At 51.7% G+C, this 15,335-nt stretch overlaps 1 protein-coding gene across 1 annotated transcript; it reads left to right on the top strand.

Moving 5' to 3' along the window:
• The first annotated feature begins 6,809 nt into the window (after positions 1-6,809).
• PLA2G2E (phospholipase A2 group IIE) lies at positions 6,810-10,630 on the top strand. Its single transcript, XM_016128257.2, has 5 exons — positions 6,810-6,870; positions 7,493-7,533; positions 8,182-8,320; positions 8,487-8,593; positions 10,274-10,630. Exons 2-5 carry the CDS (start codon positions 7,494-7,496, stop codon positions 10,414-10,416), a joined length of 429 nt encoding a protein of 142 aa, XP_015983743.2. The 5' UTR covers positions 6,810-6,870; position 7,493; the 3' UTR covers positions 10,417-10,630.
• The last annotated feature ends 4,705 nt before the right edge of the window (positions 10,631-15,335 follow it).

Here is a 15,335-nt window from a genome sequence, read left to right as displayed (position 1 = left end):
GCTGGCAGCCAGCTCCAACCATCCGACATGGGAGTGGGGCCATCTTGGACCTTCCAGCCCAGTGAACCCGCCAGCTGATAACAGCCTCACAGGTGAAATCAGCAGAGGAACCGCACAACAAACCCACAGAATTGTGAGAAATAATAAATTGCTATTGCTCGAGCCACTGTGTTTTGGGGTGGCTTGCCACCAGCAGTGAATAACCGGAATCCAGACTCTTTCACACCTGGAATCTTGCTGAGAACCCCACCCACCAGGTGCAGAGCCAAGCCTGAGTGTGCCTTTGAACTGCAAGGGCTCCTGCAGATTCTCGTATGATTGATCTTCTTGATTGATCTTCTTGTAGCTCAGCTAAGAAAACAGAGGCCCAGGAGGTGCAGTGGGTTGATTACTGGCAGATCCCCAAAACCCGATCTCTCACCCCCGTCTTTGGGATTCTTTCCTGCAGCCTGTATCACAGGCTCCTTAAGTTCCAAAGGAGCAGCATTCCTGAGCACTCGGGCATTGGTGCTGTCAGATAATGGATCCCAGGAGAGAGGAAGTTTGCAGAGTTTTAGGAAGAAGCCCCCAGGGCTGGGTTCTGGTGACGTGGGTACCTCCAGGGAGGGCAACACAGCAGGCTCTGCAAGACTGAAGCGCAAAGGGTCAGAGCACGCAGCTGAGGTCAGCTTAGTGTATCCATAGAAGGGAACACCGACGTCCAGAATGCTGGGCCTCAGGAATGAGTAAGCAGTATCAGGCCTATGCCTAAACTCACCACTGGGAGGCAGCATGGAGCAACAGCATCAGACCCATTGGCTTCTGACCCATCCTGTGAATTGGGTAGTTGGTCGCGGGGCCTTGGCTGGTTACTTCTTTGGCAAGACACTGAGCCTAAGTTCCATCAACTGTAAAATGGAATAATATCCACTTCATGTGTTTGGGTTGGAAGGTAGTATAAAGCCCCTAGAACAACCTAGGAGATGCTGCATGAATGTGGGAGATCACTACCACCAGCACAGACTAGAGATGCAGACTAAAGGAGGCCCTGCCCTGGGCCCCATGTGTTAGAGGACCCCACATATCACACACACATACACACACACACACACACACACACACACACACACGTACGCACGCACGCACGCACATGCACACATATACACACAAACACAAACACACACATACATATACACATATACACACAGGCTTGAGCATACGTACACACACAGACACACACCTTAAATTTACTGAAAGGCCTGTGAGTGCCTCTGTCCCTTGGTGGGCCCTCGGCACTGGGGCAGTACCAGCCCCTACTTTAAACATCCGCTCTGATAACTAAGATCCTTCAGGCCCCAAGGAAATACTTCCTTGCATTTCTCGCCCTGTGTTTTAGAGACAAAAGGCTAAGAGTCAGGAGAGCTGTGCTGTTTGCCCCACATCAGAGGTGGACCCCGCTTCGAAGGGAGGACGTGAGCAGCAGGAGCACTGAAGGACACGTCCTCCCCTCTGTAGCACGAGTGCACTAAGTCCTGCACGGCAAAATATCACTTCCCATTCGTTCCAAACGTCCATTTTCTCGTGTCTGTTCATTTCCAAATCAGGGCGTCTGGAGGCTGGGGAAAGAGTGGGATACACATCGCAGTCTCACAGGGCGGTAGGAACATCTGGGGACATCAAGCAATGCCTATGACTCACGAGTTTATAGAAACGTAGGTCTCCGCACATCGTGTGTGTCGTGAGGGCAGTTTTGTACACTGACGACTGAATGACATCGAATACTAGCCTTGCAAATCGTTTTATCTTTATTGACATATTTGGTAAGATGTAACTAAATTTCAACAACAACAAAAACTTTTTAAAAGTCAACTTTATTCGACTAATTTTATTAAAAAATTTTATATTCGTTAGCTGTCATTTACATTTTGCCTTTTAATTTTCACTGAGAATTTAGAGGATTTTAGAAGACTTTTGAAATCATTAAAATAATTTTAATTTTTTCTCTTTAGTTACTCTAATTTTTGTTTTTTTTTATACACTTTAAATACAATTATGTTTTTAAAATCTTTTAGGTCATTACTATCAGAGGAACACAAATTACATAAAAAAGTGTTTGTAACATAATTGGAAATTTTGCTGAAATAAAAGCATGAAAAACAAATTTGATGAAATAATTGTATAATAATTTATGAAGTATGTCTGTTTATATTTATGATGTATTCAAACATTACCAGCCCATCAACAAAATACCCAGACATACACAATAATAATTCAACTCAATAGATTTGGACACATTTCTGACTTTCAGCCATATGGGAACTGGCTTTCCATATATTCTTTAGTCTGTTGTTAGGAAATCATATTTAGATAAAAGGATTGAACATGCTTCATTGATGGCTTTTTGACATTTAGACACATGGCATGAGGATCCTCAGCACCCACAAATGAAATGTTAGGGGCCACCTGACACCACCAATCAGAACAAGTTCTTGAGGTCTCCGGGAAAGAAGTTGGGGGAGGGTCCAGGCGGGAAGAGGCTTGGTAGGGAGGCCCCCAAGTCTGTGCTAACTAGAAATACTGCTACTGACAGCAACTAAACAGTCATAACCATGGGACTGGCTGGCTCCTTCTCTAAGCACTTTGCAGGCATTGTTTTATTAAGTCCCCCAACAACGTGATGAGCCAGATGCTATCATTATCCATCCCGCTGCACTGATGAGGAAGTGGAGACTCTGGGAAGTGAGGTCATTTGCCGGAGGGTACCCAGTAAGCTGGTGGTGAAGCCAGGCAGCCTGACCCCAGAGGCCATGGCGCTGCCCCAGCCAGGACACTGTGGCACTCAGGAGCAAAGGGGCCCCTCACAATAGGTGGGGCCTGTTTGTCCCCCGACACACAGGCACTTACAAACACATGCTCCTCAGCAAAACGCACAGCCTCGTGCTGCATACAGCACCTGCTTGTACCCACGTGGCCGTCCCTGCTCCCCGGAGCCCTCACCCTCCCTCTCCCCTCTTTGGTCAGCAGCAGAGCATTTGTGGGATGAGAGTCCATTGCTTCCTCTCCCTCCCCATGACTGCTGCACCCATGAGGGCTCAGCGATGAGGGTGGTGGCCCGGTGCACTCACACCCCTCCTCAGCCTCCACCACCCATCGAGTTCGTCCCAGCACAGCCCCTTCCTGTCACCTGATATGCCCCGCATCTAGGAGCCTGCGGGACGCTGCTCACTGGCCTTCTCTTCCTTGCCATGTCCCTCCTCCTTGGTCTCTTCTCAGCGGCCAGGAGTATCTCGTCTAATCACAGACATGAGCAGGACACCTCCTTCTTTCAAACCGTTCACTGGCATTCCACTCTTCCCTGGACAAAGACCAACGGGATATGACTGCACATCTTTGCAAGGATGTGGATGACCATGTGAAAGATGACAACGGGCTTACACCGAGGATTCTAGTTCTTTACTCTCCATCACAAACAGGAGAACCCAACTGCGTGACGACAGCTGTACGAAGCCTATTCCCACTGGCGGGACAAGCTTCCCTGACGTTCGGGTGCCCGTGGAGCTGCCTCATTCCCGTGGGGGCTCCCAAGTCCTCTCCAGTATTCTGTAAGCTCTAGGTCACCTGTCCCTCAGGCTCAAGCACAGAGGCTTACTGCGAGGTGAATGGGAGGTCGAGGTCCCCGAGTCAGCTTCTCAGAAGATTCTACCCTTTGAGGCCCATCTATCACCAGCCCAGCTACCCCAGGCTCCTTTCAGCCCCACCTGGGTGCTGGGTTCATCAGACCGCCGGGCCTTTGCACAGGCTGTCCCTCTATTTAAATTCTTTCCACTTCCCTCTTCATCCAGTTAAATTCTTAAGATCCCTGCTAAACCATTCCTTTCATAGAGAAGCCCTCACTGACTGCCAGCCCAGACCAGGCGCCCCCATGAAACGTTCTCGTAGCTCCATGGACCATTCCGTCAAGTTACATTCTCTCTATTTGTAAATTTCCACTCAGTCGGCAGTTACTCATGTCTGTCTCCCTACTGGACTCTCAGCCCCATGAGGACAGGAATCATACCTGGTTCTGCTCTCTGAGCATCCCCAGCACATAGCCAAGTCCTCAATACAGTAATTGAGGAAGAGGCAAAGAATCCTTCTGGAATAAGGTGATCCTATTTTGCTGGGAGAGTCTTAGGATTCTTCAGGATCCGAGGGAAGCAACGGAAGTGGGGAGGTCCAGCAGATGGTGAGCACCCAGCTCAGTGCCTGGCACACTGTCAGAGTTTAGTGAGTGGTGATTGCTTTGCCATTTTTATGGTGAGGATAATGAGGAGGAGGAGGAGGACTGCTTCTAAACTACAAGGGGTACGTTTACACCGAGAGAAGGAAGACGGGGCTCTGTTCTCTTCTGTCGCCTCCGCTCCAGCCACCCTCCACTGCAGAAGTTAAGGCCTGTCAGGTGGGGACAAGAATCCCACTGAAATGCTGGGGGCCCTGGCCCAGCCATATCCTATACCCCCACGGGTATAAGCTTTGAGCTCCGGGAACCGCGGCTGCCTCCTCTGTGGCCAGGTAAGGAGGGAGGGCGGGAAGGACCCAATATTCGTGGATTCCTCTTGTGGACATAGCATCTCGCAAAGGGCTTTGCACATTGTATTTCCTTTCCATTCAATCCCAAACTCCAAAAAGTAGGTCTAACTATCCTCATAGTTTGGATGACGAAGCTGGGCTCAGAGAAGCGACAGGACTGAGCAAAGTCACACAGCCCTGAGTGGTGGAGCTAACACTCAAGTCCTAATCTTACCGATGCAGAGACAATACGACCGTATTGTGCCGACGGTGAGAAAACCATGAGGCCAGCCACAGTGTCTGAATGCCTGAAATTCTCCTCCAAATCCAAGCCCTCCCAGTGCCCCCACTTGAAATGATTGCTGGAGACACCTCTACTTGGAAGCCTACCTGGATTTCCCTGCCTTACTCTGGCCCTATGGTCTTCGGTTTTCTGCCACTGGTACATACTGGCAGGGGCTTGCAGGGGCTCCATCTTGGCCAGGTCAGGATTAAAAATGGCTCACCAAGGGATCGTCTCAGAAACCTGACACTCCCTAGGAAACACCCTGAGGCTGCTGCAGGAAGGGCCATGAGCCAAACCTCCCCAGAAATCAAAGCTAATTTCCAGTTGTTTAGGAGGTAGCTTCTCAATGACTCACTGTTTGGTTTCTTGTGATCCAGGCCAGGAGCCAGGGGCTGCCAGGAGGTGCCCTCATTAAAATCAAAAGGCGATGGTGAGCACAGGAGAGCCCCTTTCTGGAGACCGTGACTCACAGATGCTGCGTGCTCCTGGCCAGGTGGACCTGCCTCTCTGGCCCCCTCCCCCAAAGTCTTCTTTAAATGGGGCGAGCAGAGCCCAGCACACAGAGTCGCTGAGGAGTTATTGGCAGGAACTGGGAGGGGCGGGAGGCAGGGCCCCTGCCGAGTGCATGTCAGTGTTTACCCCGCTTTACTCCTGCGTCGAAAACCTTTGACCCCCAAATGACCGCTTGGGATCCCTGTCGCCAGCTCTCCTGTCCCCCTCCAAAGTGGCTCCTCTCCAGGGACACTACCCCTGACAGGGTGGGTTAAAGGAATATGGGTCGGGGCTCCTTCCTGTCCTCCATGTGAGACCCAGCCTCTCCCAGAGGAGTCTGGAAAGGAGGCCAACACCAGGCCCCAAGTCAGCTCCTAAAACGGGGAGGCCAGAGGCCTGGAGGTTGGTTAAGCTCAGGGCCACAGCATTAGTTTTGTCGTGGGCCCTGGGTACTTTTGCTTTTGTGAGCCCTTTTCTTGCATATAAATGAATGAATGAATGAATGAATGAATGAATGAATAAATAAATAAATAGAAAGCAAATGTTAGGACCTCATTGGTCTAGAGACGAGTATAATCCCAACTGATTGTGTTCATTGTTCTCTTCTGATTTTTAAAGACATTAAAACATTTTTGGAGGCCCCTGAAGGAATCATGGGCATGAGGCGCCGTGCCTACTGGCAACAATTAGCTAAGCCCTTTGAACTTCCTGGCCCAGATCCTGGCTCATCACGTATGTAGGTGTGTGCCTTTGTTTGCCTCTCTGTAAAATGGGATCATAACACTCATGCCATAGGGCTATTTGAAGACTCCTTGAGAGCCTGTCTGGGAAGGGCTTGGCACAGTCCTGGTGCAGAGAGTGAGTCCTCGGTGCAGGCTGCCCACTCAGCTGCGTTTGAGCTTCCCAGTGCTTCATGGAGGAGGCCAGGGTGGGAGGCCCTCTACGCCCATAACATAGACAGGGAAACCTGAGCAGGCGAAATGACCAGCCCACGGCCATGTAGTAAGTGATGGAATTAAGACTCTAAGGCCACAGACCCAGTAACTCTCAGGCCCTGGACATCGGTGGAAGCGGTTGGTCAAGTTATCCCAGTCGGAGACCAGGAACAGGGAAGGCAGGGGCAGGACGAAGTCACAGGCCACTGACGGGGGTGTCTGGCTCCCAGTTCTGCCTGAGTGTACCCAAGGGAGGGGGCAGCAATCAGCAGATGAGTCACCGTGAGTCCATGACCAGGGCCACTTTAAAATTTCTGACCACAACAGACCCGGGCCCTCTCCTGTATCCCTTTGACAGCGGGGACAGCAGCTCTCCCTGGGGGACAAGCTGGACCAGGGGGCTTCTGTCTCCCTGGCCCAGCCCCTAAGGTGACATCAAGGAAAAGGAAGTTTCCTCTCCATGCTGGAATGTGGGTTTTCCAGTTGACTCAGAGCCTGTTTCTCCGGCAGCCACACTGCCCCATGGCTCAAGAATTTGGGGAGACAGAATTCACATCTGGGGTCATTTTTGCAGCTTGTCAAACAAGCAGGAGCCTGCCCAGGAAAGAACAATAAAGAAACGTCCCTAAGGTCAGCCTCCAACCTGTACCTACTTGGACAAACGGCCCCCAAGGCTCCCGGTGTTTTGCCGGTGGTCAAGCCTCTCTCAGTGCCTCTCAGTGCTCTCCTTCTGGGTGACACAGAGGCTGGGGGGTGAGGCAAGGGGTGGGAGCAGAGGGGAACAGGACAGACTTGGCACTTGGCACTCCCAGGCCACGTGAACTTAAGTTTCTCAGTCTCCCTGGGCCTCGGTCGCTGCATCAGTAAAATGGGGGTAAGAAAAAGGTACCAAGGATGAAAAGCACCCGGCACGGCCTCTGGCTCAGATCTCGGTCGGCAGGAGCTGGCGCGATGACGATGAAAAGGGTAGGCGATGGGGGCGGCAGTGAGAACAAAGGGCCACGGGTTGCCCCCTCCCCAAGCTGCCTGGAAGCGGAGCCCCAGGCCGGCCCCTCCCCTGGAAACCTGGCCAAAGTGTCAGACCTGGAAGTATCGTTGCATCACTGAGCATTAAGGGGTTAATGATGGGGAGTGGACAGGGCCCGGTATTTAACCAATCGAGGAGGTGCCCTGAGGTCAGATGTGCGCCCCTGCTCTCTCTCTTCTCCTGCGGTCTGGCTCCCGTGCCCCTGCTCACCTCCCCTGCTCCCAGGATGAAGCTTCCCCCTCTTCTGACCTTCCTCTGCCTCCTGGGTAAGTGACCTTTGTGACTTTCACCCTTCCTCCTTTCCAGCTGGGAACCCTGAGCTCCCTGGAGAGCCCCTGAGTCTGGCCCTGGGGAGGATGTGGTGGGTCACCCTGAGGCTGGTTCTGCTTGAGCCAGCAGTGACCATTGGAGAGGGGAAAGAGGGAGGAAGGACGCAGTCTAGGTAGGCTGGGGGACATGGGAAAGGGGCTGGCAGAGACCCCAGACAGCACGCGCGAGGGCTCCTGCCGCGATGCTTTACGTCCCCTTAGCCCCCATTTCTGGAGGGATTTGGAGGGATTCTGGGAAGTCCAAGTGGTCAGGAAGTCTCGCCGGTGGCATCTGATGAGACTCGGTGGGGACAGGGTGCTTCTGGGGGTCAGGGCTGACCCCAGGGAGGCATCAGGGCCCTTTGGGAGCCATTTGGGGAGCAGAGGGGGGCGTTTTGAGAGGTGGTAGAGGAGAGTGGGCAGGGCACTGGGTGAGGACCGCGGGGATCCAGGCGCCCGGGACGTCACAGAGGTATTACTGGTCAGCGTTGCTGCCGGCAGCGAGGTGAGGTTAACTGGACAATCCAAGACATGTCTGCACTCAGATTGGCGGGGACCTCAGGGGACCCTCAGGGATCTGACGGCCTCTGCCCTCCCTCTCTGCAGTGGCCCTGGTTTGGGGGAACCTGGTCCAGTTTGGGGTGATGATCGAGAAGATGACGGGTAAGCCGGCCCTGCAGTACAACGACTATGGCTGCTACTGTGGCATCGGTGGCTCCCACTGGCCGGTGGACCAGACGGACTGGTGAGCAGGCAGCCCGGCTCGGGGACCCCCCTGGGGGATGGAGGAGCTGGGAGAGTCTCTGGAAGGAGGGAGGAGCTGGGGACATCGAGAAATTGGGGGCTAACGTCTCCTTTAAGCCTCTGTGAGCCCCGGATCCCTGGGCTCCAGTCCCTGGTGACACTTGCAGGTGCTGTCATGCCCATGACTGCTGCTATGAGCGTCTCGGGAAGCTGGGCTGTGAACCCAAACTGGAAAGGTATCTTTTCTCTGTCGGCAGGAGCGACATCTTCTGTGGTAAGTGAACAGCCCTAGAGTGCCCCAGGCATTGGAGATGGGGTGGGAATAGCTTCAGATAGGGACCTCCTACAGATGATGACCCCTGAGTCTGAGATCAGATCATAGGCTGTAGGGGCAGGGTCTTCCATCACCACAGGGGCAAATGGGCAGAGCTGAGCCTCACACGCCCTCCCCAGGCCTGGGCAGCAGCCACAAGTGAAGTCCCCAGGACAGAGTCTCAAAGGTAAAGTGCCAGACAGAGAGAGCTGAGGCTTTGATTTGGGACAGCAGACCCTTTCCCGAAGGCTGACTCCCCCCAGTGGGGCTGTCAGGCTGGGCCCATCTGCTCAGCTTTGCCAGGTCCAGTGCCCACTGAGACCAGTCGGCTTTCCTCTGGCCCTGGCCCAGGGAAGCAGCCTGAACCGAGTGAGCGTGTGGAGGGCTTCACGCAGCCCAGTCCCATGGGGAGCCCAGATCAGAGAACCAAGCCTTCTTCCTGCCGCTAAGCCGGAAGCAGGCCCCGTGTGGGGCACAGTGGGAGGACCCGGGAGGGTCCAGGGAGACTCAGCCCAGATCTCAGCCTGGGCGAGGGTGGAACGAGAATCCGAGCCCCTGGAGGCCGATTTGGCCCAGAGTTTCTTGCTCCTGCAGCCATCCACTCAGCAAGGCGGCTCTGTCAGGGGGTGAGCTCCCTGTCACTGGGGGTTCATGCAAGGCCGGGATGGCCTCCTGTCAGGGACAGTGCTAAGAGGATGAGAGAGGTGAGGTGTCAGGTGGGTCTTCTCCTTCCACCTGTGGTGTGACTTTGGGTGAGGGAGATGACCCCCCCAAAAGCCTCTGCTCCCTCATCTGTAAGATAGAGGTGATCACACCCACTTCCCGGGCTTCGTTCAGCCTCCCGGCAAGAACCACCCAAAGGAACTGACGTGACCGTTAAGCCCCTTCCAACTCTGGGTTTCGCTGAAATAGCAGCGTGGGTAGAACCCTGACGGGCAAGGGACAGTGACCTTGAGGGGATGAATGAAGAGCCTTGGACATTTTTGAACTGCGAGATGTATTCATGGGAACAAAAAGGAGCCAGAGCCATTTGGGCAGACAGAGGCAGTGAGAGGAAAGGAGGCTTCAGGCCTCTGGTGCCTGATGCCGGGCCTGGTCCCCTGGCGGGTGTGGGCCTACACCAGGGGAGGGGTGAGGTGAATGCCAGAAAAATTGGCTCTGTCTGCTCATGGAGACAGGCACAGGGTCCCAATGGCTTCCAATCTGGGCACAGGCCACTCTGGGGACATACAGGCCATCTGGGAGTGGGTCGCTGTCATTTCATAGTTTTCCTCTCGGCTTGATGGCTGTAATTCACCATCAGCAGAGCTTCACACGGGTGGGGGTGGGGGCGAGCAGGAGTTGTCTAGAAATCCCCTTCCCCACCCCCCGCCCAAGCTGGGGCAAATGAGTTAGTGAACCAGGTGGTGTCCCTCGGGGGAGGGCTAACGGCAGCCGGAGCGGGCTGGGGAGAGGAAGGAAGACCGCGGGACAAACTCGCAGACTTCCAGGCCTCCTGTGCCCTGCTTTCTCTCACCCATCCCTGGGACCTCCCCTCTGGGGAATGAGTTTCTGGCAAAATGGAGGTGAGAATGTGGTCCTGTGCACATCTGAGAGCAAAAGGCTGGAGCCGCTGGTCCCTAACTCACCTTGTCCCATCAGACGGCAAAACTGCCTTCCAGAAACAGACCTGCGAGTGCGACAGGACGGCCGCACTCTGCTTTCGCCGAAACCTGGCCACCTACAACGACAGTTACGCCCATTACCCCAACAAGCTGTGCTCAGGGCCCACCCCGCCCTGCTAAGGCTGCGCTCGCCGATTCCCAGCGCAGGCTGCTGCAGCCTCGGCCCTGGGGAGCCCGGGCCCCAACGGCCCTCCCTCTGGACAGCTCCCTTCCTGCAAATCCCTCCCTCCCTGAGAGCCCTCACACTGCGCCTGGACCATCACTGGCCTCCTTGGTCACAGCCTCCTCGTAGGAAGAGCCATGGCCCAGAGCCCTTCAGCACCCAGAAAACTCTGTAACCCACCCCTAGAATATCAGTTCCCGCTTCTGAATAAGTGAATAATATTTCCCATAATTCTAAATATTCTCTGACTCTCAGATTCCATCATTGTAGGGTTTGTTTAATGTGCGGTTTCATTCATTCGTGCATTTCTTTTGAGTGCCTCCCATGGGCTGGCACCTCGCTAAGCCCTGGGACACGGCAGGAACGAATCTGACACGGGACGGGCGGCCCCGTGTGCAATTCCAACACTCTGTCCTTCTAAGTTTCCATTAGAGTAGGTTTCTGTGATCTCTTTCTCTAAAACTCTACGATCTTATGCAAGACAATAATGGCAATCACTGGAAGGAATATTCCTGACCATGTGACAGAGTGTGAGAAGCATGAAAAATATCAACCAAAAAATGTTGTCCCCCATCGGGCTTCAAATCCCTCCCATTAGCAGTTAGGATAAGGATGGAAAGAAATTCTAGAATCATCCTCCCCAAATCCCTCCTTTGACAGACGCATCTGGGGGCAAGAGAGAGGACGTTCTACCTGAGGGGGCATCCTAAACCCCAGGTGGGTGTGCCTTCGACTCTTCGGGAGTCAGTACCAAGCGCCAACACTCTGAGCCTCTGGCTGTCTGTCATCTTGGCCAGCCCAGAGTGCCCAGGGAAGGTCACTTGTGAGGATGCCCAGACCGGGTCAGGCTCTTGATACAGGGGGGAGAGAAAGAAAGATGTCAGCATCGCAGGGCTGACCCTGGGACCATGACGAATTTAAAGCACAGAAGGACCCCCACCCAGCAGAATGCAGTCCGTCCCGGAAGCAATGTGTTGAGGCAGATTCTCCTCCGAGATGTAGATATAACACCTCCGCTATCTATAACATGCTGATGAAATCTCACGGGATTGGGGCAAGCCTATTTAATGAGCTAAAGCATGTGAAAGGCATCGCTTAGGGCAAAGGTCACAGCGGACTCATGATACAGAGAAATCAAAGGGATGGTTGTCATAACTTTAAAAGGTGAAGAAGTTCTGTGGTGGCAAAAATGGGGGTGGAGGCAGGCGTGGAGGCTTTGCTACTGTGACTGACTCAAATCCTTGGTAAAATGAAACAAAACAAAACAAACAAAACAAAACAGTAAAAGATCAAGTCCTTGAGGTAAAAATGAGTTACTGTAGACACATGTGCTGGGAAAAGTGGTCCTGAGGCGCCCTCTGGTGTCCACTTTATTCAGGCTACTAGGAGGAAGCCTAGATTTGCTTTAAACTGACATTGACCTTGGCGGGGTTTGGGGCAGAGTGTGCTTCTGGGCCAATGGAATCGGTCCCCTCGCATTCTCAATAAGAAGTACGCTAAGAAATATCCAAAGAAGTCCTTACACCCATCTTAGAGTGATGGTGCTGCTGCGTAAATGAGAAACACAGGAAGAAGGATCTGACTTGGGAGAGGTGGAGAGAAGCTATGCTCCGGGCGTGATGGATTTCCGGCAGCAATAGGATAAGGACCAGGTGATTGGGCAGTTGTGTAACCATCCGACTAAGTAGAAATGGAACTGGAGAACAAGACTCCAGTACACTGTCGTGACCTCCTGGCCTCAAGCCTGGTGGTATCCTTTGCTTTCCCAGGGATCAATAAATGTTTGGTGAATGAATCAATGAGTTTGTCTAAATTCTATTTGTGTGTGCATGTATCTCTAGCACACATACTTGAAGACGTGTGGAAAGGACTGTAAAAAAGGAAAAGAGAACCCTGAAACTGAGGTCAGAGGGTCCAGGGACAACCTCTGCTCTGCCACTGAGCAGAGTATGTCTGCTCGGTGTGACCCGCGGCCAGCAGCAGCAGCAGCAGCAGCAGCATTGTCAGGGGATTTGATAGAAATGCAGAATCTAGGCCCCAACCCCAGACCTGCTGACTCAAAATATAAGGTTAACGAGAGCCCAGATGATTTGTGTGCACACTAAAATCTAAAAAGTACTGATACACGGCCATGTCCTCAGTCTCCACATTTGTAAAATGTGACGGTGACACTTCCCTGGCAGGTTGATTGTGCCAAGGCTTAAATAAGTTCGCATGTGTGAAAGTACACAAGGTAGGGCCTAGAACATAATAAGCATTCATGTTCTATGAATGAATGAATGAATGAATGATATTATAATAACAATACTATCTAACATCTATTAAGTATTTGGCATCTACCAGGCACTGTTCTAAGTGCTTGACATTTACTAATTCATTGGAAGAAAGGAAGGCAGGAAAGAAGGAGGAAGAAAGGAAGGAAGGAAGGAAGAAGGGAAGGAAGGAAGGAAGGAAGGAAGGAAGGAAGGAAGGAAGGAAGGAAGGAAGGAAGGAAGGAATTAGAGCCTAGGGGCTACATCAAGGCTGGAGAAGAGACTTTGTTACCTGAATGTTTCATAACTTACCTCTCCAATTTTGGTAACAGAATTTGGATTGGTTTTTGCTTTCATTCCCACTTAGCCCCTAACAGAAGCTATTAACAAAGTACTCAGTTAAATAACTTGCGGAATAAGTGTTAGAAATCACATTGGAATTCCCGAGTTAACTTAAGAGTCCAATTATGATTTCATTTGTCTGCTTCTTTGGGGTTCTTTGCAGCGTTACTGCTGGAGAACCGAATGCTGTATTAAAGTTCATTCTTTTCTTCAATAAGCTTTTCTATCATCCACGCTCTTCACTTCTTGCCAAATGCTGAGGAAGACAAATCAGCTGTGGCCAACTGGCAGGCAGACACCACCAGTTAACGCACACGAGTTAAGCGCTGAGACAGAGCTAAGATTGGTGTTTCAGGACCAAAGGCTTTTCGGCCCCCCATCCTCCATCCAGTCTCCATCCTGTCCACCAATGCCACCTTCATCTTCCCATAGCTTGACTTTCGTCACATCACTCCTCCGCCCTCTGAACCCTCAGGCTCCCCATTGTCCACCAATCCCTGGCATCTGAGCTTGGGGTCACCTGCTTTTCCAGCCTTGTTTATTCAGCCGCATGCAGGTCTCTGTGCTCCTCGCCATTCCCAGAACATGCCTTCTGGCCTTCACATCTGCGCAATATCTTCCTTCAACCTGGAAGCTTCCCTGTTCACAGGCTCCTCGTCGCCACGTTCAAATCCACGTGTTTTAAGGCACATCTCAAATGCCAACTTTTCCATAATGTTTTTCCAACTGGGAGAGGTTTCTCTCTCTGAACTGCTAATGTGTTTATGCCTTTCCTGGATTCCTGTTTTGGGTTCCTACCTAGTGGGGGCAGATTGCCCTGGGTTCAAATCCATGACCTTGGACCAGTTATTGATTCCCTCCTGTGTGAAATGGGGATAAAATCAGCCTTACAGTGTGGTTTTAAGGTTTAAATGAAATAATGTATTCAAAGTGCCTAGAGCATTATAGAAGCTCCGCCCCGAGGCTAGGTCTCCCCTATTGTATCCATCACACAGTAGATGCTAAATAAATATTTGTTCAATTGAATCCATGGATACATGATAATTGTTATTATTTTAGGGACACAACATCATACACATGATAAATATTATGCTAATTTATTTGAATAGCTCCTTGGCTCATTACCCTGACTGCTCATTTATCTTAAGTGGACACGTGTTTGAAAGTCATTAACCTTCAGGGCCCTGAGCTGAGGTCCCCACAGAGGCCGAGGCAAAACTGGCTGGAGAGACAGACAGTGCACAGCAGGGCTGGTACCTGCGATGTGTTCCGAGGTCAAAATGCGCCCACACGCGGGCCAACCGCTGCCACTAAAACAAAGCACTCAAAGTACACTAAGCACACCTGATCTTTGGGATTCATTCAGCGAGAAAAGCATCTGTTTCTCCCAGTAGCAAAAGGCGCCCAGCAAGCATTCGAAGACGTTCACAGTCTCTCTCCAAACTAATTGCATATCCTTAATAAATTCTGTACAGGGTTTTGTTTACGCTGGTCCTTCAGACCAAGATGCCTTTGCTCCCTATTTCCACATCCTATCACCCTTTTGTGCCTAGGCCAAATGTCACTTTTGCCACCAAATCTTCGAGTGCCCTTCTGAAGTGGCAGCCCTCCGGGACCTTCTTCAATGGCATGTCCACTCTCACTCCTGGACCAGAAACTTTATTGAGGACAGGGTCTAGCTCTGATTCAACACCCAGAAATCGGGGCCCACACACAGTACAGGTTCAAGAAATGTGGGCGGATTCTTGGATGTTTGGGTGGGCGAATACGCTGAATGGAAACGGAGTATCTTGAGAGAGCCAAGTCCCTATACCACAGGGTGATTCGGACAAGTATCTCCAAGGTGGAAAACTCGTTCTGCCACACCAGAGTCTGTGAAGTAGAAGGAAGGATTGATTGATCTTGATCCTTTAAAACCAAAAAAAAAAAAAAAAAAAAAGTCTCCACATCACCATGGTCCAAGAACGCTCACTCTGTCCAACAGTCCAGTCCAAACCATGCAGGAGCAGAGCAGTTTCAGACACGTTTTGATGGTCTATCGAGGCACACACTTCCTCCTTCTGTGTGCTAGGAGGACGGGCGGGCGGTGTCTCGTGAACAGGTAACTTAAAACCTGGTTTTCCAGCCAGCTTTCTCTTAGGCAACCACGAGCAGTTACCAAGAGCCATTTTCCCCCTTATGGTATTTCAATCTTTGGCTTTATAAACTGTCAGTGATGCTGTAGCTTAGAGGAAAATATAAATAATAAACCTTGGTTTTTTAAATTATTCCCTTCCTGTCCT

The sequence above is a fragment of the Rousettus aegyptiacus genome, unplaced genomic scaffold (assembly GCF_014176215.1).
Source record: "Rousettus aegyptiacus isolate mRouAeg1 unplaced genomic scaffold, mRouAeg1.p scaffold_m13_p_1, whole genome shotgun sequence".
Classification (NCBI taxonomy): domain Eukaryota; kingdom Metazoa; phylum Chordata; class Mammalia; order Chiroptera; family Pteropodidae; genus Rousettus; species Rousettus aegyptiacus.
This window is presented reverse-complemented; position numbering and strand designations above follow the sequence as displayed.